At 40.8% G+C, this 25,283-nt stretch overlaps 1 protein-coding gene across 19 annotated transcripts in view; it reads left to right on the top strand.

The window, feature by feature from the left end:
• Positions 1 to 25,283, top strand: part of Nrg1 (neuregulin 1) — a 1,045,353-nt gene that overhangs the window by 926,207 nt on the left and 93,863 nt on the right. For 9 of the 19 annotated variants that reach the window (XM_029531716.1, XM_029531721.1, XM_021219938.2 and 6 more), the window contains exon 1: positions 16,392 to 17,721. The exons of the other annotated variants lie outside the window; for them this stretch is intronic. In XM_029531716.1, the coding sequence (XP_029387576.1) occupies positions 17,052 to 17,721 (670 nt within the window). In that variant the 5' untranslated portion in view covers positions 16,392 to 17,051. Of the gene's footprint in view, positions 1 to 16,391; positions 17,722 to 25,283 lie in introns of those variants that run through there. 19 annotated transcript variants of the gene reach the window in all.

The raw sequence follows: 25,283 nt of genomic DNA, 5'->3' as shown, positions 1-25,283 counted from the left end.
TATTAAATGGATGCAAATACCAACATTGAGTTAATGCATACTTTTTTACATCATGTTCATTTTCAAATCATTCATCTATATAATGAAAGGAAAACTACCCTAATCTTAATTTATGGGAAGTGCTCCATAGATATCTTAAAATCAGCGTTTTGAACTATAAGGCTGGCTTCCGTAATGATTTTTTTAGAACACTTGTAGTATTTTCTGAAATATTGTTACTCTGTTTACCTATCTTTTATATTATTTCTAATTTTTATATCTAGAAATTTTGGGGTCTTGAAGCTACTTATTTGTTGTTATAGTGTCTTTAAGAATCTGTCTCCCTTGTAAGGGTTCTCAGTAATTTGGACAAGAATTAGCTGGTCGCTGTCCCTCTTTGTGGTGCTGAAATGTGAATTTGGTTGGAAGTGAAGAAAAGGCCACAATCAAGCCAGCAAAATCGTTTTCTTTTGTTCTTACTATAATATGCAGTAACAAACCAGCAAAGCATCTCTTATAATGTGTCCAGTATTTTAATTTCCCAATAGATATGTCGAGTCCTATTATTCAAATGAGGAGAGAACTGGCTTAACAATTCAATATTGGCCAAGGGTATATAGCAAATAGGGGCAGAAACAGTACACAGTCTTTCAGCATGGTTTTTATCTTCAGAGAGTAAAAGTGGGTGAGAAACACTTTGATAGCTCCTCCTGTATATCCAAAGGCCATGTAACACTACAACTGCTTTTAAAAATGGCCTCCCCTGCCCTCCATAAGATAGATGACTTGGACCAAATTAGCTCCATAAATCAGGGTTCTTAAGTGAAGTATAGGAATGTATAAATACATTTATTATCGTGAATTCTTCTTATGCATGTTCAGACTTGAGAATTGTAGGCATCAATTTCCATTTGTTTAGAAGGGATACCTTGAATATTTCCTTCCTTCCCACCTCTACACATTTGGACAGAAGATAATCGTTAACCATGTTGTCATAAGTAAAGTGCGCTTGCTGTATCTCAAATGTAAAGGTTGTCCAGAAGAAAGAATACACCTAGAATGGAATGTACAGCCTCAGTTTATAACATCTTTGCTTTGGAGGAAGCAGAATATAGTTATAACTTTGTTTCATTTTTAAGGCTGACACAGGATTATTTGCTTTAAGAACATCTGAAGTTGTCACTCTAGGGTTGAAGCCCTGTGAGCTCTATCCCTTTTGCATAAGCTTGTCCCATCCTTGTTCAAAATTATTACAAAAAAGAAAAGAATATTCATAGTAAGTTTTCAATTTTTGCATGTGCTTAGATTGACTTTTATTAATTTTGTGGTGTAGTTCCCCCATCCCCACAAGCAAGGTAGAATCTTAACCTCTGGTGGTGTCGTGTTAATAATTAAAGCATGAAACATTTTGTTGTGTTGTGGTACAAATGCCAAGTGGCTGACAGTGATTTAGCAGGAAATGAAATTGAATGGCTCTCTCTCAAAATCAACTTTAAAGCCTTGACAGGTATCTGTCTGTAACAATGTATCAGTTTGAACAGATGAAGAATAAGAAACTGTTGCTTACTATAGTTGGGTTTCTTTTCTCTTGGACCTCAAACAGGGAAACAGATTGGTTTTTTTGTTTGTTTGTTTGTTTGTTTGTTTGTTTTTTGTTTTTTTTAAATCTCTAAAAATGTAATGTGTATCATTAAACATAATGCTCTACAGACTGCCAAAATTCTTTATGCTTGACTGTCCTGTGTATGTTAATGCCAGCTATGATTCCCAGGTTGTCTACAGATACTGCCTTAACATTTAGAAAAGGATGTCTGACTATAATTAAGAACGAGCACTCACAGAGGAGGAGGCATGGAGAATTAATTGGGGTTGCAGCTCATCTGTGCACTGACTGCAAAGCTTGGTGATCTCTCCAGCAGTGATCTCAGGCCGCTCTCCAACCCCAAAGGCTCTTCCTTTTTAGCGTTTGTTATTACTTAGCTATTTTATTTGGCAGAGCTCCCGTCTATCTCATCTTCTAATGCACTGGCAAGATTCCTATTGACAATAGCTTTGAGCCTAGTACTGCTAGGGTAAGCTGCAGAGCCGAACTTTCTAGCCTCTGCATCCTTATAAATAATGCATCTGCTTTCCTGTAACTACATGAACCTTCAGACTTTAGTGGACCTTTCTTTGTTAGTCAGGGTAGAATTGTTGGGAGATAAGCCCCAGTAGAAATAGTTGCAGGCAGTGACCCAAACATGACTTTCATGGTAAATGCCTGTATCACAGGCTTCATGCTAATTAAATATTTGTGATATTTATCATAGACAGAAACAAGGTTTATAAAAAGGATATCTTTGCTGACTAACGGGATGGCTTACTTTATAAGCAAAACCCTGGGAATGTTAGTTGAGGACCCTATGATAATCTAATGGCCATACTGCACCCAATTAACTTTGCAGCTTAAAACCTTTCCTTTCTAAGAAACAAACGAAAAAAAATTTTCTTTAGTAGCATTGTCTTTGAAAATAGCCCTCCTGCCTCAGCCTCTGACATTCTGAGAATTATAGCTAGGAGACCACCATACTTGGGTTCAGGATTTTTTGGAAATTAGTATGTTCCCTTAACAGGTCAAGAGATGGGACAAATTGGACTTCAGAAGTTTGTATCGGCAGCATCGTTCTAGAAGTCTTTAATCCACTAAAGAAATAACAGAATATAATAATGCTTTATTTTATTTAAATCAAGCCACCACAACCAGCTTTTTATATTTCTTTTAAAAATAATATTTTTAGTTGTTTATATCATACTCTAACCATAGCATTTCCTTCTTCCCTCTCTTCCTTCCAAACCCTCCCATAGACCCCTATTTGTCCTTTTTCAGTGTCAGCCCTGAAAACATATACATACAAGTAGCACTGTAGGGACAGAGCAGCTTATATTTTTATATTTAGGAATGCAGACACATACACACGTGTAACAATCAAGCTTTAAAATAATTAAGCTGTCGTCATATTGATACCATAGCCAAGTCTGTTTTGGGGAGCATTTTGTTTGATGGTTCCTGGGAATGGAAGCAGATGGTTTACATTGCTCCGTCTATAATCGTCCAGTTCCACTGACAGCCTTTTGTCGAGCCATGATCCTGTCTGGAACTGAATCTTTGCATTCTTCTCCTATCACCAGTCAAAACAAAACATTATCAGAAGAAAACATTTTCCTAACTGGCTCCAAAGTGAAGAGAATTCTCAGATGTTCAAACAAGCATATACAATAAACAGTATTTCCTGACAGGCTCATTAAGGTAAAAAAAAAAAAAATCAGTGTCAGCTACACAACATAGAATCTATTGTAAGGCACATAAGCCTGTGACTGTCACAACTTACCAGTGTGCCAGGCTGAGATGGGGAAAGCTGTATCTTTCATTAGGATGAAAGCACCCTGGGAAGCAGTTTGGTTTCTTCTACTTTCCCTTAGTCTTGAATGAAGCCTGATTCTAGTAAACATTTGCTGAATGATCATTGAGTGACTAGATAAATGAAGGAGTGAATGAATGAATGAGCAAATGAATGAATATTTTCCAAAAGTAGTAAGGGTAACATTAAACTGGAAAGAGCCTGAGAAAACTTAGGAAAGAAAAAGAGGGAGAGAATGCATTTATAAAAATGAATGGAAAAAAAAATCTGTGGCCAGAGGCATTTATTAAAGACCAAATCCCTTTTTTAGTTTAATCGTATAATTATTGTTATTGTTATTGTTGTTTTCTTTTGTTTTTCAACGCGAGTTTTCTCTGTGTAGCCCTGGCTGTCCTGGAACTCATTCTATAGACCATGGTTGCCTCCAACTCAGCGCTCTTCCTCCTGAGTGCTGGGAGGATTGTCACCCTCCCAGCTAAGCTGAGAAGTTTCTAACTTCGTGTGTTTGTCAAGTGTATTCAGATGCTGATTAAGGTTTTATGTTTGTGGGGATGGGGAACCTGAGAGGTTTTATTTTTCTGTTGAGTTCTCAATTTATGGTTCATCTTTTTGTAAGAAGAAACATGCAAGGAGGGACCCTCATGAAGGTCGGTGTGCAATGATTTGGGTTCATGTACTTATTCATCATGACCAGAATAACTCAAACAGGACAGTTAGCTAGATGCCTAGTGCTGGAAATGAAATCCTTATCCTTGGGACGGGCATCGTGCTGCACAAAGAAGTTAATCTGACCAAGGCAGCAGTTACATTTATGTGAGCATGTATCTTCTTAGCATTACATTTGTTCTTGTGTCCACCTCTCCTTATGTAAGCCACACACACACACACACACACACACATACACACACACGTCCAACTTAAAATTTGACTGTAGCACTCAACAACAACAAACATCTTGTATATCTGGTGGTTGTTTTCTGAGAGTATTCTTGCCTGGACTCATTTCACATGGCATAAAGTATTTGCTCAGTAGAGGATAGATCTCTGAAGTCACATGGACTGGATCTCAGACTCATGGCTCCCTAGCTATGTGGTCTTTGCATCCTCTCTATCCCTTGTTGTTCCCATTTATAAACTGGTAATGGTATTATTTACTATACAGGCTACGTTGATTTCAAGGATTGGCTTATATATTTTACTTAGTATAATATTTGGGCTACTCATATTCACTTGGCTTTCTCTTCTACCCTGTAAGGTAACAGTGACCCAGTCTGGACACACATTGACTTATGTAGTCTCTATCTTTTTACCTACAAGGGAAAGAGCTTAAGTAATACTATGAATATTCTTTTAATTTCTACAGCCACATCTACAACAGCCCAATGCAATGCCCACTGAATAATGGAAACATGTGGGGCATCGACCATACAGTCAATGCACATTTATCCCAGCACTTTGGAAATAGTAGCTATTTTTATTATATGTAATGTGTGGCCTTAAAATTTGAAATCTGCTTTTGGAAATCGGGGTTATCCTGATGTTTCTCAGTTTTCCTCCCTGCTGACTTACAAAAAGGAAATCATTTTAAGTGCTGAGCTTCCAATTTCTTAATTAGTTAATGAATGTTGGCTAAATTGCAGAAATGCTGTTTCAGACTGAGTTGGAAAACTCAAAGCATCTAGCCCTGATTGTCTGGTATTTTTGTTCTCACTCAACACATTTACTTATTTTTCTCCAGCTGGTGGTGATTGTAAAAATTGCCTACCCCCTGTAGTATACCTACTTCTACCCATCCATGGGATGACCGCAGGTGTCCTGTGCTCTTAAATAGTATTCTGGTGGCTCTGCTGATTGCTATTTCCTATCATTGGATATATAGATATCTTGGAAGCTTGGCTAATTACTAGCATTTTCCTCTGTATCTTCTTGGCAATCAGGGTATACATGAATACCAACTTTGAAAGACCCTCATGGTTCCCAGCCCCAACTTTTGTCTTTGAACGTTTTTTTTTTTTTTTTTTTTTTTTTTTTTTTTTTTTTTTTTTCCCTCCCAGAGATACAGGAGAAGCATGTACCAGTTGTACATAGACAGCATCTAGATACCTTTAGTTCCCGAGAGTCCAGAGCTGTGGGCACGTAGAAAGCCATGGCGTGAGTCAGCTAAGTCCAGGCTTTTAATTTGCCTTGAGGAGATTTAACCTGAAGATGGATCATTTGTCTAAATTCCACTGAGTGAGCCATAGCAAAGATGTGTGGAAGGTTTTGAGAAATACTTTGAAAGATTTCCTAGCCCATCTAGACACATCTGAACCATTGAATCTAAACCGTTTCTTTCTTATGGGAGGTGTATGGAGACAGAAAAGAAGCCTATATATAGTAAGGACTCTCGGCACTGTGGTGTTATAGAAAAGAAGTTCCTTTCCTGCTAGCTTAAGTTGCCATGAAGGCCTCTTGCTGCCAGTGATATGATTTCATTACCTACGGATGCTTTAGAGGGGCTTTGCGCAACAGCACAGATATCTAATCATGTTTGCAATATCTATGAGCATAACTGGTTAGCAATCACAGCTGGGGAGAGGGACCTGTGGCCTGTAGTGTTTGTCAACCATCTAGCAAACTTGTAGAAATTACCCAAGCATCATCTGAATGGAATCATTTGCTCAGCCGGATCTTGCCATCCTTTCCTTCTGGTTCAGTCAGTAGTGCGAACTTCATGTTTTCCCTATTCGTATTGAATTCCCTGGTAATTGGACTGCTGCATTTTGCATTTGTGTTCTCAGTAAATAACTGGTATTGGGTGGGGGTGAGGTTCCAGAAAAAGCTCTTCATTCTATAGTACTTAATGGTTTGTCATATACTTCATTGCCATTAGAAAGTGGTCTGAAGTGGATGCTCACAGTCAGCTATCGGATGGTACACTGGGCTCCCAATGGAGGAGCTAGAGAAAGTACCCAAGGAGCTGAAGGGGTCTGCAACCCTGTAGGTGGAACAACAATATGAACTAACCAGTACCCCCAGAGCTCGTGTCTCTAGCTGCATATGTAGCAGAAGATGGCCTAGTCGGCCATCATTGGGAAGAGAGGCCGCTTGGTCTTGCAAACTCTATATACCCCAGTTCAGGGGAAGGCCAGGGCCAAGAAGTGGGAGTGGGTGGGTAGGGGAGCAGGGCAGGGGGAGGGTAGAGGGAACTTTCAGGATAGCATTTGAAATGTAAATGAAGAAAATATCTAATAAATAAATAAAAAAGAAAGGGGTCTAAGTTCTGTGAATCTGTAATGTTAGACATGAGTTTTATATTAGTGAAGAGGGAGATGATGGAGGTGTAGTTGAGGGAGGAGAGGGACTTGCTTTTTTATTTGCTCCATGTGGAAGTTGGTAGAATGTTTTTGTTTCTCTAAGTATATGAGTTTTTGTAGTAAACATGTTGGGTTTCCTGTTGCATAGATAAGAGAGAAAAAAACAAACAGAAAACTGCATGAGAGTGTCTTTAAGGGTCCCAGTATTTGATTACTGCTATCTGAATGAATTAGGCATTAATCCAAATATTTGGATTTTGTCACTAATACCTTCTATATTTGTTTGTTAAATGTACACTCACTGATTAATCTGACAACTTTTTCATTTTTTGCAAGTCATACAAATAGAACATCTTTTATTCTAAAGATCCCAGTATATAGAGTATGTGTATCTTATTATAGTCTTGGGAGGAATATGTAAATCTGTAAGTTTCAGTCTACATCAGAGAAGAGAATGTTTTCCTTAAATCCGCTGCCACAGCTCAGGTTTGCTGGTTGTCCTAGTTCAGAGTCAGTCAGTTGTCACACGCGTCTTCCTCCTTCCCGATCCTTTGTCTCCTGCCCCTTCCAGCCTGGCTGTCCTCCAAGTTCAAAGACGACGTAGCCCTGTCCACTTCTCAGATGTGGTTGGTTCCAAGCAGACCCAGTGTGTCTTTGACCCACTGCGTGATGATTTCTGCTCTGCGGTGACAGTTTTCTTCTTCCCTGAGGTCATATGCTCTTGCAGTAGAGCCTTCCTCCTATAAGAACATTAGTTGTCATGTCCCCATCAGCCAGTGACTTCTAGTCTCAAGTCTGTCTTCAGGGAAGGTTCTTGGGTTCTGTAGTTCACACCTTCTGCACCTTGTAGGTTATGAAAACTTGGGTCTAACTAGGAACTGCAGTCTCTGAGTTTCTGGAAAAGGAAGTCGTGCCCACATGGTGTCATGCAGGCATTACACAGCAAGCCTTGATGTATAAGCAATTCTTGTGAAAGGTCAGACTGGGATTCCTTTTTTTAAAAATTGGCATTGACTGGCAGGACTGTGGTAGTAGCTGTTAGGGTTAGACCTAACAGCTAACTCTGGGATGAATCTCTAACAGACTGTAGGCAGTTTTTCTGTCTGAGAACTTATTTTTTTTCTGGCACAAAGTATAATAAAATAAAATTGATGAGCAAGCTCCAACTTCTGTCAGTGAAACATTTAAATCTACTTAGGATTGAGACTACTCAGGGACTTTGTACTAAGTCTCCATTCTTCCAGTCCAAATAACTTCTGAAACAAAAAAAAGAAATTATTCTTAAACAGGTCTGAGTCTAGCAATCTTATAATGTACATGAGAGAAGAGTTTGAGGTCAAATCATAAGATATTTTACCTTATGCCTTTCAAATTCATATTTTTAAAGTAATAAAAATTGAGAGAATGAAGAGAAAGTTTCTACCCCCTGGACTGAGGAGCAGCAGTAGAGGATTAAGCTGGCATTTCCTTTTAAAATGTATATTTCAGCTTCCATGTCCCCCCTAATGCCGTGACCTTACAAGAGAAATGCTGCCAGTTGGTTGACTCACCCAGAATGCAAAATCAGTTCTGGAAACTGCGGATGGATGGATGTTAGCTCCCCTCCCCTTTGGCACAACTTGACATTCGCTTTTGGATCAGCAACAAGGAAAGAGAATGCCAGAGACTTTAGTTGAATTGTAAGCTATAGGATAGCTCCTTGGTCCAGCGTCTTTCATCTTTAGATACACAGATCATTTTTAAAAAAGTAAAACCTTAGGTGATCCCCTCCGTGCGTGTGCTTTGCTCCAGGCACACTGCATGTGTTTCTTAGGTGCCCAGGTTTGTGTGACTTTGGTCTTCTCAGTAACTCATGGCTCTTTGATGTGTTACGTGTTACCTGAATTTCTGATTTGTTTAGTAATCATTTCGTAAAGCAACCCAAAAATCAGTGGGTATGGTTTGTTTGTTTGTTTTAATGTTTTGATTGTTTTTTAGGTTTCTCTAAGTAGCCCCAACTCACTATGCAACTCACTATGTAGGCCAGACTGGCCTTAAACTCACAGAGATCTGCGCACTTCTGGCTCTCAAGTGTTGGGATTAAAGTCACACAGCACCATTCTGCGATGGCATCTTTTTCTTTTTCTTTTTCTTTTTCTTTTTCTTTTTCTTTTTCTTTTTCTTTTTCTTTTTCTTTTTCTTTTTCTTTTTCTTTTTCTTTTTCTTTTTNTCTCTCTCTCTCTCTCTCTCTCTCTCTCTCTCTCTCTCTCTCTCTCTCTCTTTCTCTTGAGCCAGGGTCTTTTTTTGTGACCAAGGGTCGCCTCATTCATTATGTAGTCCAGGTTTTGTTGTTGTTCTGTAAGAGTTTTTAAAGTGTGTGTGTGTATGTGTGTGTGAGAGTGTGTGATATCCCTCTGGAACTGGAGTTACAGGCAATTGCGAGCCACTATGTGGGTGCTGGGAATTGAACTTGGATCCTCAGCCAAAACAGTATGTGCTCTTAACTTCTGAGCCATCTCTCCAGACTCCTATATAAACCAAACTTTAAACCAATTATTAGTTCCTATGTATAAGTCAAATTCAATTACTTTCCATGTTTGAAAATTTGCCAAACTTGAATTAAGATGGCATTAGTTACCAGATATATTTTTCTCCATATTTTTAACCAAATTTTCTTCAAATGTACAGAATGTTAGTATTAGTCTTATTTTTTGAATAAGATTGCAAACACACACACACACACACACACACACACACACACATTGTTTAAAGATCAACTCCCTCTGGATGCTTTTGTTACATTTGTCCTAAGACTCAAAGGGGAAAATCAGACAGAAAATTTTTATTAGCTAAGCTCCCTCCTGCCTGCAACTTCATAGACGCTGGGACAAATCCAAGGAGCAAGATTTGCATTTAAGATGATTAAGCCACTGTATATAAATGACCATCCAGCCACAAGACCACAGGGGATTTATATAGAGATATTTCCTTTACATTTTCCTTTTCTCCATCACCAGCAGCCTTCTTCCTCCCTCCCACCACTTCCATTTAACATCATCTTATTTATTCACCCAGATAAAGCCAGGGAGTACCTGGCTCTTGCAGAATCCTATCACCACCACCATCACTGTTTTTCACACCCCTCCTTAAGACAGCATTGCACTGCTATCAGTGTACTGAAGAAATGGGTGCCTCTGTGCGCCATGCGTGTCCTAGGTGCTAGAAAATGGTAGAAACACATACGGGTGCTTGTATGACCTGCATTTTGCATGTGAGTGCATTGGATTAAAAGGAAAAAAAAAATTCTATAGGAATTACAGCAAAGACTGACAAGACTGCTGCCTCCTTCCTTTGCTCATTGATACAGAATACTCACTCTAAATAGGGAAATGGAATGGAGCTGAACAGAGAGACATAAAACCTTTTCCCATAAAAATTGTTTTGAACTGATTGTCTTAATGATCTATCAGTTCCTTATACCCTTCACTGTATTTTTGAAGTCCTTAGCATGAATTAGAAATTGTGAGATATTTAATGCTGCAAACCCATCCTCCCAAGGGCACCTCTACTTTTTCCTTTCTTCCTATGCTTGGGATTGAACTGGGATTCAGACATGCTAGATCAGTGTTCTCTACCTTGAAGTTGAATCCTCAGCTTCTGTATTATACATTGATTCTTTATAGACGAAAGGACAATCTATATAATACAGTGTCATAATTTAGTCTAGCAAGCCCATGCATAAATAACATAATGGCCCTTAACAATTAAATAGTAGAAAAGCTGAAACTCTGATAAGCTTTTCACTAAATGAAAAGTCACCTTCAGTCACTTTCTAACTGTTTTAGAGTGGACGACACCATGGCAGTCACACTTCGTAGGCATCATTTCCACTGAGATGCAAGACATACTCATTGTGATTTCAAAGGAAGGTGACATAAACCAAGATGCATATTAAAGAAATTATGTGGAGATTAAAAATGCAAATTCTTATTTTTCAATAATGATAGCTTGAACTACCTCACTGTGCTAGACTAATATGTACAATTGTGCTTCATTTACAATAGCAAAACTGAAATTTTCCACCTACAGAAGTGGGCTTGTACTTAGCTGCACACTTTATGAGGAATGCAACATCATCTCCCTATAAAAGTAAATGAACTTATTATAACTATTATTTATAACGAAAAGAACTGTCCCGATGACCTTACATCCAAGGCTCTCTCCTGGAATCGCGTATGAAGGATAAGATGTGCCAGAGCTAATGGATCATCATGTTTCAAAGGGAGCACAGAGAACTACAGGCGATCGATAGGATGACGATGCAGCATCTCACAAAAGAATCTTAGAAACTGAGTAAAATTCTCTTCTCCGAGATCATTTCAGTGGGTAAGAATGATGAATGCACGACATCTTGATGCACCGCGCCCGAGTGAATGCGGCATCTCTGCCCCACAGAGTAAAGGGCTTTCTGTCCGTCCCCATCTGACCTGTCAAGGATCATGAGACACCATGCGGGCTTGGTTTGCTTCATCCGGTACCTTTTCACTGGGGAGAGAAAATTACTGGGGGTGGGGGGGGAGAACAAAAACTAAATATGAATTTCTCTGACTCTTCTATTGGCTTTGGTAGGATCTATGATGGTTGATGATCACTAGATTTGGTTCATAATTAGGAAACAATTTCTAATTAGAAACTTTACAAGGAAGTATGTGATCTGGACGTTAGAGAATAGAAATAAATGTGAGGGAATACATGGACCGTTTAGTCAGACAGATGGATGTAAAATGCCTGCCAGTATATTTAAGGAAATAAAGTCTATGAAGTTCCATCTCAATTTGAAGTAAAAAATGAAACAAAATAAATGTTGAGTAGCTCACAATTCTACTTCTGGGATAAGCAGTTATCAATCATTTTGATCTTCAGGGAAATTCCCTCCTTAACCCTGCGTGCAAGATACAGTTGAATAATAACATGTGACCGAACACATGTAGTAAATGATGTCGTCAAGTATTCTGCCTGGAAGTGTGATGACCCATGCCTATAGTTCCTAATCTTGAGAAGCTGGGGCAGGAGCAATGCTGCAAGTTGGGAGTCACACTGGGATGTAGGATAAGTTCTAGGTGAGCCCGGGCTGCACAGTGAGAGCCTGTCACAAAAGAAAAATAAATACTAAAGCCCTGCGAGTTGGGAAGGTATGAGAAGGTCTGTGTAGACTGGAGGATGTTTTAGTCTGATAAAGACTTTTGGGTATTTATGGTCTGATAAAGCAGCCAGTTTGTAAAACTCCACTTAGGCCCACGAGCTATCTTGTAAACCCAATGGTTTCCCATTTCATGAACAAATTAGATGGCTCATCACTTATGCCTGTGATTATGTCAAAATGATGTTTCTGTTGTCACCCTTCTAGATTATACAACGTGAAGTAAATTCTCTCTTTTTAAAGCTCTAAAAATAGAAGCTTAGGTAAACCTTTTCAAATAGAAAAGGAAAGGAAAAATAAAAAAAGAGAGAGGAAAAATAAGTTTGGGTTATATGATCAAAGCAAAAATGACATTTGTCAATCCCTTTCATCTCCTAAAGCTAGTATACTTACTGCTGATAATAAAAACAGAAATGAAATGAGCACAGATATAAATTGCTTCCCTTGTATTTAATTCACAGTGGTATTTAACGATTGATCATTCCATGATTTTTTTTTTTTTTTAATTGTTGGTCTTTGTTTGGTTTTTAGTTGTGGTGATTGATCTGGGGTCACTTGTGTGCTAGGCAAACACTCTCCCACTGAGCTACAGCTCCAGCCTTAAGCATTTTCATTGATAATGTAGTGTTTTTATTTATTTTTTCTCCTTTTGTTGATCCTGGATTTAAAGGAAGCTAGAGTATTGGAAAAGTGGATCAGCACATTTGACTTGGTGCTGCCAAATCCATTCTGCATTCCGTGACCCCTCTTGACCCTGCCTTAATTTCTAGCACTAACTTCCATACCTGAAGTGGTTGGTGAGTTGTGGCAGCAGCACATTTTTTTTTTTTAAACCCTCTCCATTAAGATGTCTTACCACTCTGAGTCTGGGCTGGCACCATGAGTACTTAACAAACTAAGAAGAATGATAATATCTTGTGCAACTCCCCTAGCAAGAGTATGGAACCTTGAGCTTCCAGTCTCTGGGAATAGACCGTTCTCATCAACGACTGCCACACTGTGAGAAACTCAAGCCCCGAGGAGAAGCCCCGTGCTGGTATACCATTTGACATCCAGCGTGCTCCCAGCTGATGTCTGGTTTCCGGTGTGAGCCATCTTGAATGCTCTAACCTCACTATGCCTTGAGCTGACTGAAAGCCCCAGTTGGTATCAGGCAGAGCAGCAAGAGCACCCAGCCAAACCCAGTCAGCCTGCAGCCTAGTGGTGGTGCTCATAATGCCATTTCAAAAATGGTTGCTTTCACAGCAGTCCATAATTGAAATATCTTCCCTGGAAGAGTCCTGGGATTGAGGCTGCAGAAGAACTCATACTTAAGGCAATTTTTTTTCTTAGAAACTAGACACCTTTAAGTTTTCTCACATCAAAGTCTTATATTTACAGTTGTATATTCTAGTACCTTTATTCTCCCAGCGAACTGATAAATAAACAATTATGTAATAGGTATTTTTCTTTGAAGAATAGGAACACTGTTTTTTCATTTTGTTTCCTTTTTTTTTTTTCATTTTTCTCAGAAACAGCATGAGCCTGTCCTTCTTAAATATTACCCCTTTCATTTAATAGTTATTTCCTGCTTAAATTACCTGAGCTACCCGTCTCTTCACTTTCAAGGTGAGTGGACTTTAAAGGATGAGAGATCAGACATAATGTATGTTATGAACTTGAGGGTTCCTGGCACATAGGTGGAGCTCAATAAACATAGCTTTTATGGTTACGAAGGAGGTGGTAATTACAGGGTTTTAAAAAGCAGTAAGATTTTTGTCTCATTTCATGTTTCTAAGAGCACACGGGAATGGGTGTTCCTGGGTTTCATTAAGGTGGATTTTACAGGGTTGACAATGGTCTGCCCTTGAAGATCTCCCTATAAACCAATACGTTGCATCCCAAGAAGTGTCCGGTGGTAGCCCCATGGATTCTGGCTTCCTCATGCTTTATTGCTGAAAGGGATCTGAGGGAGGCTGAGAGGCAGCTTCTGGCATCTGGTCCCCAGGGGAGAAGTAATGGGGAATTCCTTTTTTCTCCCCCCCTTTACTTCTGTCCTCCCTTTTCCACTTCCATTCTTTTTCTAATTTAATAGAAAAGAATAGCAAAACATAATGGTTTTATAGAATTTTTGCAGGCTAATAGGAGCCACAAAGTTCACAAAATGCACATTCAAGGAGGGGGCATACATCCTAAAGTCTGACTCCAGTAATCTGATCCCAAGGAGAGTTGTGACAGCCCTAGGAGTCTAGCCCCCCTCTGGCGTTTTGTCCTAGCCTGTGGGTAACAGGATCCTTTTCCTTGTAAGTGACAAGGGTTGTAAATAAGACAGCCCAAGAGTTGGCAGCCACCTTCCCTGGGATTAAGGTTAATATGACAACTAGAGAATGAGCCAGCAACCTTTTCTGTGACTGAGGTAAGGCAGGTAATTGCTATTGGTGGGAGTGACATAACATCTTTTCAGAGGGTTATGCCCTTGGTGTTCCCTCACACCTGCCAGACTTGGAGTGACCTGATTCCACACAGTCCTTGACATTTAAATGACCTTGGCTATGGATAAGCTCCCTGTTCAGTCCTTGAATATAAGGTTCGAAAGCATCAAGTATAATCAGACATGGTAATCCATGAGGAATCTATAATCCTTGAGTATATCAAGATGCTATTTTCATTTGAAAATTTACATAAATATTGGTAAACTAAAATCTTTAGCATCGAGTGCTTTGGTAGGGATTTCTCGCACTAAAAAATTTCTTGTCCATCACTAGAATCTTTGTTAAGAAAGCTCTCATTTTCTCAAAATCAAGTAAATGAAGCGAGAAAATGATCACATGAACCATTTCAAAATACTGGTGCATACATATGCAGGTTGTGCAGAGGTGAACTTCCGATGGCTCATTTGTGCCTGTGAGCTTGTCATAATCCTGGTTGCAATCATGCAAATCCGGCCAGGCTTTTGTTGGTGGCAGTGGTAGGACTGAAAACATAGTTTAAGATACTAATGCCCTTTGAATCATTCATAATTGTGGAGTAATTTCATCTGGGAGGAAATGATAATATTCTTACCTCCTGGCATGTGAAAAAGCTTAAATAAATATACTTCAAAAACAGTAGAATTGTCCTGCATAAAATGAATTGCAGATTTTCTTAAGAGTTGAGCACTGCCTGCCACTGCCCTGGGTCTGCCTGGGATGAAGATATACTCTGGATTTCGAGAGAGTTTGTAAGCGTTCCCCTATGGACATAGTTCCTTGGAAGTCATTTGGCTCCTTGGAAGTGTGGCTTAAATGTTCAGATGCACAGAACAGATACTGGCACACCACAGAATGTGCCCTAGAGCCTGTGCTCTCTCTTGCAGACAGTGAGTTTCTTTCATTTCTTCCAGTACTTTAAGTCCTCTTTCAAAACAAAAAAACAAACAAGCAAACAAACAGCATGGAAGTTATCTGTCAATCACAGCTACTGAAACCTAATCCACAAGGCACGCTCTGATAGAAAAGTCTCAATACTGGCAGTGCGATTATAGCTGAGGAGTCATGGTGTGTATTACAGTGCCCAGGGAATTCAAGCCTCCTCCACAGTGTGGAGTCAACATGAAAGGCTAATTTGAAAATGAAGCGGTAGATAGTGTAAGTGTTCCTCTTAGGTTGACATTATTCTAGCCTACTCTGGGTGGAATAGGGAGGACACAAATGTAAAGAGCAGGAAAGACACTCAGGGCTTTTCCCCTCCCCCGCACCCCACCCTAGCACACACTCAGCATTTTGCACTGAGCATTGAAAAAGTCTTTAGCCACACGAAAGGGTGAAGGCAGAGCTGTCCATGGTTTAGAAACAGCACTCTAACTGCTGGTTGAAAACCGGGTAATAAGAGTCCTGTTAGTGAACAAAACTTATTAGAGAACTGGCTACGGAAGGAATGCAGCTGAATGGCAGGCAGGAAGAAACTGCTGTTGAAAAGCCTACCTCTCTGGGGAGGAGTCAGAGATCAGACTTTGCCAAGCCCCAGGTCTAACCCAGAAGGTCCCCACCTCCACCCTCCACCCCCCCCCCATCCCAGCTTTGTTAGATTGCTAGCATCATCGATCCCTGGTTTTTTCTGACCCCACAGCGGGTGAAGAGGAGAGAGCCAGCAAGACTGAAAGCAAGCAAGGTGGAGTGTGGGGTGGGAGACTGGAGCCTGCTTTGGAAGAGGGAAATTAGAAGGGGGAGGGGAGGAGGCCAGGGGGGAGACCCAGTTTAGCTGGTTCCGGGCTGCTTCTCTTTTCTCTGGCCTTTATTCCTTGTAATTGGATAAAATAGGAACTCACTGGCGGACCTGCCTTGCTGGGTGTACTGTACTTATTAGAGGCCAGCTAGCAGTAGAGTGGGGACTGGGGGGGGGGTACAGGAGAGAGGGGGGTGAGAAAGAGTGAGATATCTTTAGGATGAGGAGGAGGGAAGAAGAGAAAGAAGCTATGAAGAAGGAAGATTGCAGAGGAAAAAGTGACTGAGCGCAAGAAGGACAAAGAGGAGTGGTTGGGGGTGGGGGTGGAGGCAGGGCGGGGAAGGGAGTTACCGCCCCTCCTGGCTCCTCCTGCCCTCGCATCCTTGTGCAATGGTACTGTTTGCCGTGATGCTCAGAGGGCAGGCACCTGCTGCTCTGTAATGATTCAGCCTCTTTCAGCCGCTGCGTTAACACGACAGGATGCTGTTGCTACTGTCGCTGCTGCCCCTCCTGCCGCCGCCGCTGCTGCCGCCGCCGCCTCCTCTGGTCTTGCTTTTGCTTTTACTTCTCCTGCATGACAGTTGTTTTCTTCCTCTAAGCAGACACCAGCTTCAGACGCTTGAGGTGAGAAACATGCCTTTCAGTTTGGGATACTGGTTTACTTAATCGGCTAGGCATCAGCTTGCTTCCTATTTTGGTCCCCTGCCTTCTTGACCAACCGGGATGGTTTGGAGAAGCCTTTGAAAGAACTGAAAAAGTGTCCCAGAAACAACAGCTCAAGATATTTCGGTACACTTCTATTTCATAGTTGCTAGAAGCCCTTTCTTTTTCATTTCTTTTTCTTTTTTCCTTTTTTTCTTTTTCTTGCTTCCTCTTAAGCTCTCTTACTTTGGATAATGGCCTTGGACTTGGGTGCCTTATCGATTTCCCCCTTCAAGATGCTGTATCATTTGGTTGGGGGGAGCTCTGCATGGTAATGCACTGTGAGAGAGGCCGGGCCTTCTGGAGGTGATCGGGATGGAGATTTATTCCCCAGACATGTCTGAGGGAGCTGGCGGGAGGTCCTCCAGCCCCTCCACTCAGCTGAGTGCGGACCCATCTCTCGATGGGCTTCCGGCAGCGGAACATATGCCAGACACCCAGACAGAAGATGGGAGAAACCCTGGACTCTTGGGCCTGGCGGTGCCCTGCTGTGTTTGCCTGGAAGCAGAGCGCCTCAGAGGGTGCCTCAACTCTGAGAAGATCTGCATTGTTCCCATTCTGGCTTGCCTAGTGAGCCTTTGCCTCTGCATTGCTGGCCTCAAGTGGGTATTTGTGGACAAGATATTTGAATACGACTCTCCTACCCACCTTGACCCTGGGGGGTTAGGCCAGGACCCTGTTATTTCTCTGGATCCAACTGCTGCCTCCGCTGTTTTGGTATCCTCCGAGGCATCATACGCTTCACCTGTCTCGAAGGCTCAGCCTGAAGCTGAGGCTCATGTTACAGTGCAAGGTGACCATGTCGCTGTGGCCTCTGAACCTTCAGCAGTACCCACCAGGAAGAACAGACTGTCTGCTTTTCCTCCCTTACACTCCACTCCACCGCCCTTCCCTTCTCCAGCTCGGACCCCAGAGGTGAGAACACCCAAGTCAGGAACTCAGCCACAAACAACAGAAACTAATCTGCAAACTGCTCCTAAACTTTGTAAGTAGTGAGAGAAAGAGAGACCTTGGCGGCTTAAAAGAAAGGGTGGGCGGGAGCTTCCAGAAGGCGGTCTCTAGAGGGTTAGCTATTTCCTTTGCGTTTGCATTTTAACGGGGAGGTTTTATTTGGTAAATCACGTGACAGGGAAAAACCAAAATAAAACCATCTTATAAACTCCTAGGATGAATCAGGTTTTTTAACAGCAACTCCATGTAGCCAGGTTGTTAAGTCTGAGGTTGTCAATCAAGAACAAGCATCTTTTAAGTCTGGCTTTGGATGCAATAAGCTAAGTTCAATTGATTTTCTATAGTTTTAGAAGTTAACATCTGACTGTCCTTCATATTTTAATAGGCATGTAAGGTCGGTATGCCAGTAAGTATTATTTGGTATTGTCCCCTGCCACTCTCTGGAGTTTCTTTCGACTTTCTTCTTCCCAGTCTGCGTCCCCAGAGCCCCAAGCTGCCTGGTCTTTCCCCAGCTCTTCCTCCTGCCTCTTTATTACGTCTCTGCACGTCTGAATTGTCATTGTTTGGTTCTGATACTGCAGCAAGTCTGAAAGACACAGTCCTCCCTCTGCTGTCCTCAGACCATTGCTGTACGGCACAGGTCATACATTTGGTTACTGAGAACTGACCAGAGGCAGTTTGTATTTTGTTCAAGACTGACTACAGTTCTCCACAGAGGGATTTTCCTAGATGAGTTTTGTCTTCTGTAATCAAGCATTTAAGTAGATTCCTGCCCAGTCATTAAAAATGGGGAGGACCATGAACAAGGTACCTCTTCTTTTTTTCTTTTTTTGAACGCATGTCATTTAACCCCATCTTGTTGCCAAAGTCTGGTTTAATAACCTGTGTGGAAAAAGACTCCACGCTATTAAAACAATCCGGAATGAAACACTGGTGAGTGCAGAGGTCATTGCCTTAGCTTTATGATGGAAAATTGACAGCCATGAGATGATGACTAGCCAGATTGTCCCAAATGTCAGCACTGAGCTGGGTTTTTTTGGCTATAATATTTAAAGAAATGTTTTCAGTGTTCCTGTCTACCCCACTCTTTATTATTACCATTGATAAGTTTACTAAGTAGAAAAAAAAAACCCTAAGAGATGAGAGAATTTGATTCTCAACAATGCGTGTGAAACACTTTAGTGTTAGATAGAGCTGAGGGTACAAAGTCTGTAATAAAGCTCCTCTTCAGTTTTCCCTCTAGACCTTAAGGAAGAGTAAATAAGACCTCCATGCAGTGCTGTTCAGAATGAAGTTGTGCAGTATACTAGGGAAACTCAGGAAAAAAAAAAAAACCAAACTTGATATATGCACTCAATTCAAGCTTGTTTGACATCTTCCTTCCAGCTTCAGTGCAAAGACTTCAAAAGGATGCCTGCTTTTCCAGGTGTAATTAGGAGAGCCTCCCGTATGCAGATACCACTTTGCACCTTCATCAAATCCCTAAAGCATCATTAAAAATCTGACAAACTCTCTGCCTTTGCTGCCTCTCCCCACCTGGCAAAGTGACCGGGAAATAATCCCCAGATGAAATGATGGGCTATAAAAAGCAAGTGCAGATCCTGCAGAGAGGCAGCATTCTCTACAGCAGGCCTACAAGGTTACCTCTTTGTCTTTACTGTTTTCAACGCGGGGGGGGGGGGGGAGCTTCAGTTGAGATGTGCACGCATTGGTTGAAGTACCCGGAAAAAACTGAGGTAGCTCTTTGAGAAACTCTTTCAGACAAACTGCAATTTTGTCATCTGATGTGAACAAAGAGAAACAGACAGCACACGTCCCTGAAGTAGGTCCCCATTAGAAAGCCCTCAGAACTTTTGAGAAATTGGTTTTGAAAGGAAATTCTAAGTGTTTTCATAGGCTATATATTCCAACCCAACCCACCCAATCTGTCTGACTGTCTCTGTCTGTCTGTCTGTCTGTCTCTCTCTCTCTCTTCCTCCCTCCCTCTCTCCCTTTTTTTCCTAGCCAAGGCATTGATTTTTATGGCATTAGCAATAAGTAGGGAAGATTTACTGCTGCTTAAAAGCCTCCACAGAAGCCACCTCTGGCCCAAGCGCAGCTGCAGTACTCTGAAATGTGTCCAGCACAATGTCTGTGAAGCAGTTTTCTCTTGAAAAGTTGGGGGTGGTGGTGGTGGTGGTGGTGGTGGTGGTGACGAGGACAGTTGGTTAAAACTCTAGACCTGCGGGGTTCTCTATGTGAAAATCTTAACTTTTTGGACTTAGCAAGCCTCAGCATCTGCCAGTTGAGGCTCTCGGTGAGTCCAGGAATGTTTGCTTTGCAGACCTGCCGTTGGTTGCTTTTCTGTTGTTTAGAAAGGCTGTGGTCATTAAGTGAAGGGAAAAGACAAGGCTTAGTCTGGTGCCCCTGTCTTGTCTGCTTTTTCATCTGGGTTGGTTGAGAAAGTTCTGTTTAGCTGTAGAAAGAACGGGGGCTTTCTTTCTCTGTGCAGGTTTGACATGGGCTTTGCCGTCATGGCTTTGGTTTACAAGGGACATGATTGTCTCTGAAACAAGCTCGGCCGTGGTTTCAAGACGGCACCCTCCCTTTCCCCATTTTCTTCTGTCTCAGCACAGTCAGCATCTCAGACACAGAGCTCTAGCCTTCAAGGTCATCGCCTTCAAGGTCATCGTCTGTGCAGGGCTAATTGATCCTTCTTCATCCTGGAGCCTCAGAAACTGGAAGAGTGGCAGACATAGCTTTATCATCTACTCTCTTACTCCCAAGTCCAATTGACTGCCCTGTCTTGAGATTTTATTTTATATATACTAGAATTATCCATGCCTTCAAGACCTCTGGATAAGTTCTCTGTCTTTGGTAGAATAAAAGACAAAACATGAGACAAAATATAGCATTCTTTTTAATTGCCTGCAGGTAGAGTATCTATGTTAGGATTCTAAAAATGGAGGATGTTTTCATAAGGTAATACGATTTTTTATGTTTTTCACTCTATTAAGTACACAACCAGACTTTAAGAAATTGAATGCAAAACTGGAATGAAAACATCTGCACTTATATTTTTTATTCTAAAGTTTTTATCATCATAATGGCTATATTGTCATATTAATCTTAGAGTTTAAATATAGTCACATAACAATGGAACCTCTTGTGCCTCTGTGTTGTTATAGTATCAACCCAAGGCCTCGCGTGTGCTGGATATATGGCCTATGGCATCCCCAGTCTGAACCATTAGCTTTTCTCTTTATCTAAGCTTTAAAACTTTTTTTTTCTGTCTTCCATTTATATGAATAGAGATGGCTTTGCGGGCGAAGTCAGAAGCTTCTATGGCCAAGAACCGAGCTGATTAATTAGCTTTTAGCCAGGAAATTGTGATACCATTTGGAAAGAAATTGCTGTTTAGATGTTAGACCCTACTTGAAAACACACTCTCAGAGACAAGAGTATATTGGTATTTTTATCTTAGGCCAAATTTGTTTTGCCTTGTCTTAAATCTTCATTGGGTTGCTCGAGAAGCTATTGTTGCCACAGCGACAGTTTGGACCCTGCCATCTGCACAAGATTAGCAGGATGAGTTGACTATCCCAAATAGTCTCTTCCCTTCATTTCAAGTGGACGCTTCTCCTCTATCTTGATGACTGGAAGGTGTATGGAGCAGTACACTTCTAGTAACTTCTCTCCACCTTAACCCTCACTTGTTTCCATGGAAGACAGGAAGAATTGCAAGAGGCTGACAAATGCTTCCAGTTTAAGGAAAATGATTAAAAAAAAGATGAATGCAATGATTTTACTCTAACTCCCAAACCTGAAGTATTCAATGACATAAAACAACAGAAAATATAGTATCCAGCACTCCTGATTTTATGTGTGATTCAATCATGTGCACACATGAGCACACACACACACACACACACACACACACACACACTCTCACACTCTCATACAGACACTATGCATATACAAACACACACATACACACACACATTCACACTCTCATACAGACACTATGCATATACAGACAAACACACATACACACACACAAACATACATACACTCTCTCAGACAGACACATAGCCACACATAAGCACACACACACACACACACACACACACACAAATATCTTCAATCATCACTACTTCCTCCTGTCATCTCATCCCTCTTCCTTGAGACTCCTAGCTGGAGACAACCTCCAGTGTTTCAAGTGCCATTTACCTAACAATTAAGCCGGTACTTCAACCAGGACCACTTTCCAAGCATGTAGGAGTGATACGAGTACAATTGCATTTTCCTCTCATCTTCCTGTTCTGCTTTTATTGAATTTTCTCTCACAGTAGTCTTTTCCCTCTGTGCTGGATCACAGTCCAGTGTTCTGCTTGCTGCGGGAAACAGCTTGTCTTCCCCAGGGTGAGCTGTTTTCTAAGACATGGCAGATGGCTGCGTGGCTCACCTCTTCCTTGCATGTCGTGATTCCGAGACTTCCTCCACATTCCTTTGGGATACCCAGTCTTTTTCCATCCCATCTTCCCAACTCTGTATTGTGTCTGTCTTACTGCTGTGCCCAAGGCCATTTGACTTTACACATCAGCGTTTCACTGCATTTTAACCATCTCTGTCTTTCCATGGGCCCCTTTATTTCATTTAACTGGGCCATTTGACTTTACACATCAGCAATTCACTACAGTTTAAGCTTCTCTGTCTTTCCGTGAGCTCCTTTCTTTCATTTCTTTATTTCATTTAAGATGGAATGCCATTTTAAACTATTGTCTCCAGTTAGTAAAAGCACATACATGTCTCTCTTTACAACAGTCAACTGAAACTTCCTTTCCTCTCTTCATCTGGCCATCTTTTCCTTCCCTATGCGAGATGCAGCCTCCTCTGCCGACTCAGCAATATTTCTGTGCCTGTCACCAATTAAGCATTTCCAGAAAGTGATTCTGTCCTCAGCCAAGCGCCTGAGTTCTCTCTTAGCTCCCGTCCTTTTAGTAACACGTCCATGTAGTATCCCTTCAACGCAGGGAGGAAGAGTTCGTAGTGATTGAATAACCAAGGCATTAAAAAGTTAATGGCTGTCTGGGCGCCCCTTGAACGCTCAGGCTCTCTCTGAGCCTATGGAACTTTCTTGTAAACCATAAAATAGACCACATCTAGTTTTATGCTTGCTTTTTTCACTTTTGTATTTTTACTCCGTTCAGTAGGGCACTCCTACGATTTCCTCCTCTTCGCCCTTCAGCAAGTGCACATTAAGTGTACAGTGTGGGCTCGCCACTATACATGTCTAGATGCCTGCGTGGCCGTGATCATCATGATAGGATAACAAGAGAAATCATGACTCCCCTAGATCTTAAGCTCTGGTAGAATAATACAAGGGTTCATTTTGGGATATATCTGTACTTTTTTATACATACATTTTTATCTCACACTGGAATTCCTTCTCTGGGCCTTCAGTTAACTCTTGCTTCCCGGCACACACTGAACATCTATCTATGGATGTCCTTTGTCATTTAATGATAATGATCCCACTTCTATAACCAATAAGTCAGGTGGCCATTGTGGCACTATTTAATCCAGCCCTTTTGATCAGAATTCTCTCTAAAACCAGAAAGTATATATACAGTTCTTCTAGTATATAGAAGTTGGAAGGTTATTTTTCTGATTCTAGTGAGTTCGCAGCCATAAATAATTTAATTGTTATATTTTGCTCATATTTTCTATGTGTTGTCTTGCTTGCATTTTCCCAAGGGTTATTGGGTTTCACTGCCCAGAGAAAGGATAGATCCAATCATGATTTATGAGTTCTCAACCCATATAAAGACCTAGGTCTGTACATAATTTAGATGAAGACTGATTAACTTGACCTGAATGAAGTCAGCTGCTGCAATCTTTGTTGTGGCGCCTTTGACTGTGCATGCATCCATACATGCTTATGTATATATATATGTATGTATGAATGTATGTATGTACACACTTAGAGGTTATATATGAGCAATGTGTATGTGCAACAGTTTTGGAGTCTGAGTTACCTCCCAAGTGAGGAAACACAGAACTTGAATGATGGAGTGATTCAACAATGAAGCTCTGTATAACCAATTAGTGTCAGTGAAGAAGATAGAGCTCAAGGAATCCTATCCTAGCTCTCTGGTCACGTCCCCTTTTTCTAATTATATTTAACAATAAATATTAATATAATTCAGCAAGTTTTAATTTCTCAAATTTTTCAAATTCTAATTAGTAAAGCTTTTCATCATTCTCTGCAGAGAAAACTTTTACATCTATGATTTTGATCGGCTCTCTGGAGGGTGGACATCATCTTTCAGTGATTATTATATGAGAGAAGGTTTTTTTTTTTTTTTTTTAAGCTATCAAAGTCATCCAAATTAAAATGTGTCTGTTGTTGAGAAAGAAATTAATTCTTCATAGAGAGCACTGGAGCAGAGACAGTCACTCCACGGGGATTTTGTGAGCCAAGCAAGTTATTAAGTGTTTGACCTCTGCTATCCCTCACAGCGGTGGTCTTCGGACTCTTCTCTTAAGGCATTATTTTACACCCGGGTAGACTTGAAACTCAATCCCACTAGTCCCTATTCATGACAAGCAAGAGCATCTCTCTGTATGTGCTTCCTTCTTCCTGTCTGGGAATATGGTGCCCATGTACTAAGGCTCTTAGAGAATTAAGTGGAACACTGGAGAGCAACATATCCCAGGCTTGACACATACTGAATGTTTCCCCTTGTTCTATGCTTTTGACTGTCTTCTTTGAGTTGCCCCTTCCCTCTTGTAATCCTGTCAGTGATGGTTTGTCTTCGTTTTAAGAATAAGTACAGCAGTTGGGGACATTTATGCAGACCTTTCATGCAAGGGGGAGGTTTCAAGTTGTATCTTAAGTGAAGCCTGCAGATGAGGCTTGATTTTAAATGCTAGTCTATTCTTCACAACCATGGTCACCTTCAAAGAATCACCCTGGTAATTTGTTTTTTACATTCAAACAAGTGGGCCTTTCTTTGCATTTCTGGCTCCTATCTGCATACAATCACAAGTGTGAACATCTCTAGAAAAAAAATGTATAAGGTATCTTTATAAGTGAACCTGAGTTTAGCTGGAAAAATCATGAGTCCTTGCTTTGGAAATAGAGCATGTGCTTTCTCTTTGTTATTGCAAGCTGAGATTTACTAACCCCAGAAGACACACATTGAGGCCTGTGGGCTATATTTAGTATTTAACAAACACATGGAAATAACAATTTACATAGAATAATTTTATATGAGTTAAATCAAACATAACCATTATTATCATTTAAAATATTTAAATATATACAATCTATTTGTGCAGATTGAAATAAATAATTCATATATATAATGAATATCTTTAAATAAAAAGGAAATGATTTTAAGATTAATGGATAAAACTGGCTAGATCACTTAAGCTGTAATGGAAGAGATTGCTCATTAATACATTTAATGAATGCAGGAAGGTAGAAGGAAAAAAAAAATGACCTGGGTCTATGTACCATAGCCAGAGGTTTTAAAAAGCAAAAGTGACATAAAATCTGTCATAGAAGCAGAAAATAATTCACACACATACACACACACACACACACACACA

This window comes from Mus pahari, chromosome 19 (genome assembly GCF_900095145.1).
Source record: "Mus pahari chromosome 19, PAHARI_EIJ_v1.1, whole genome shotgun sequence".
NCBI lineage: Eukaryota > Metazoa > Chordata > Mammalia > Rodentia > Muridae > Mus > Mus pahari.
This window is presented reverse-complemented; position numbering and strand designations above follow the sequence as displayed.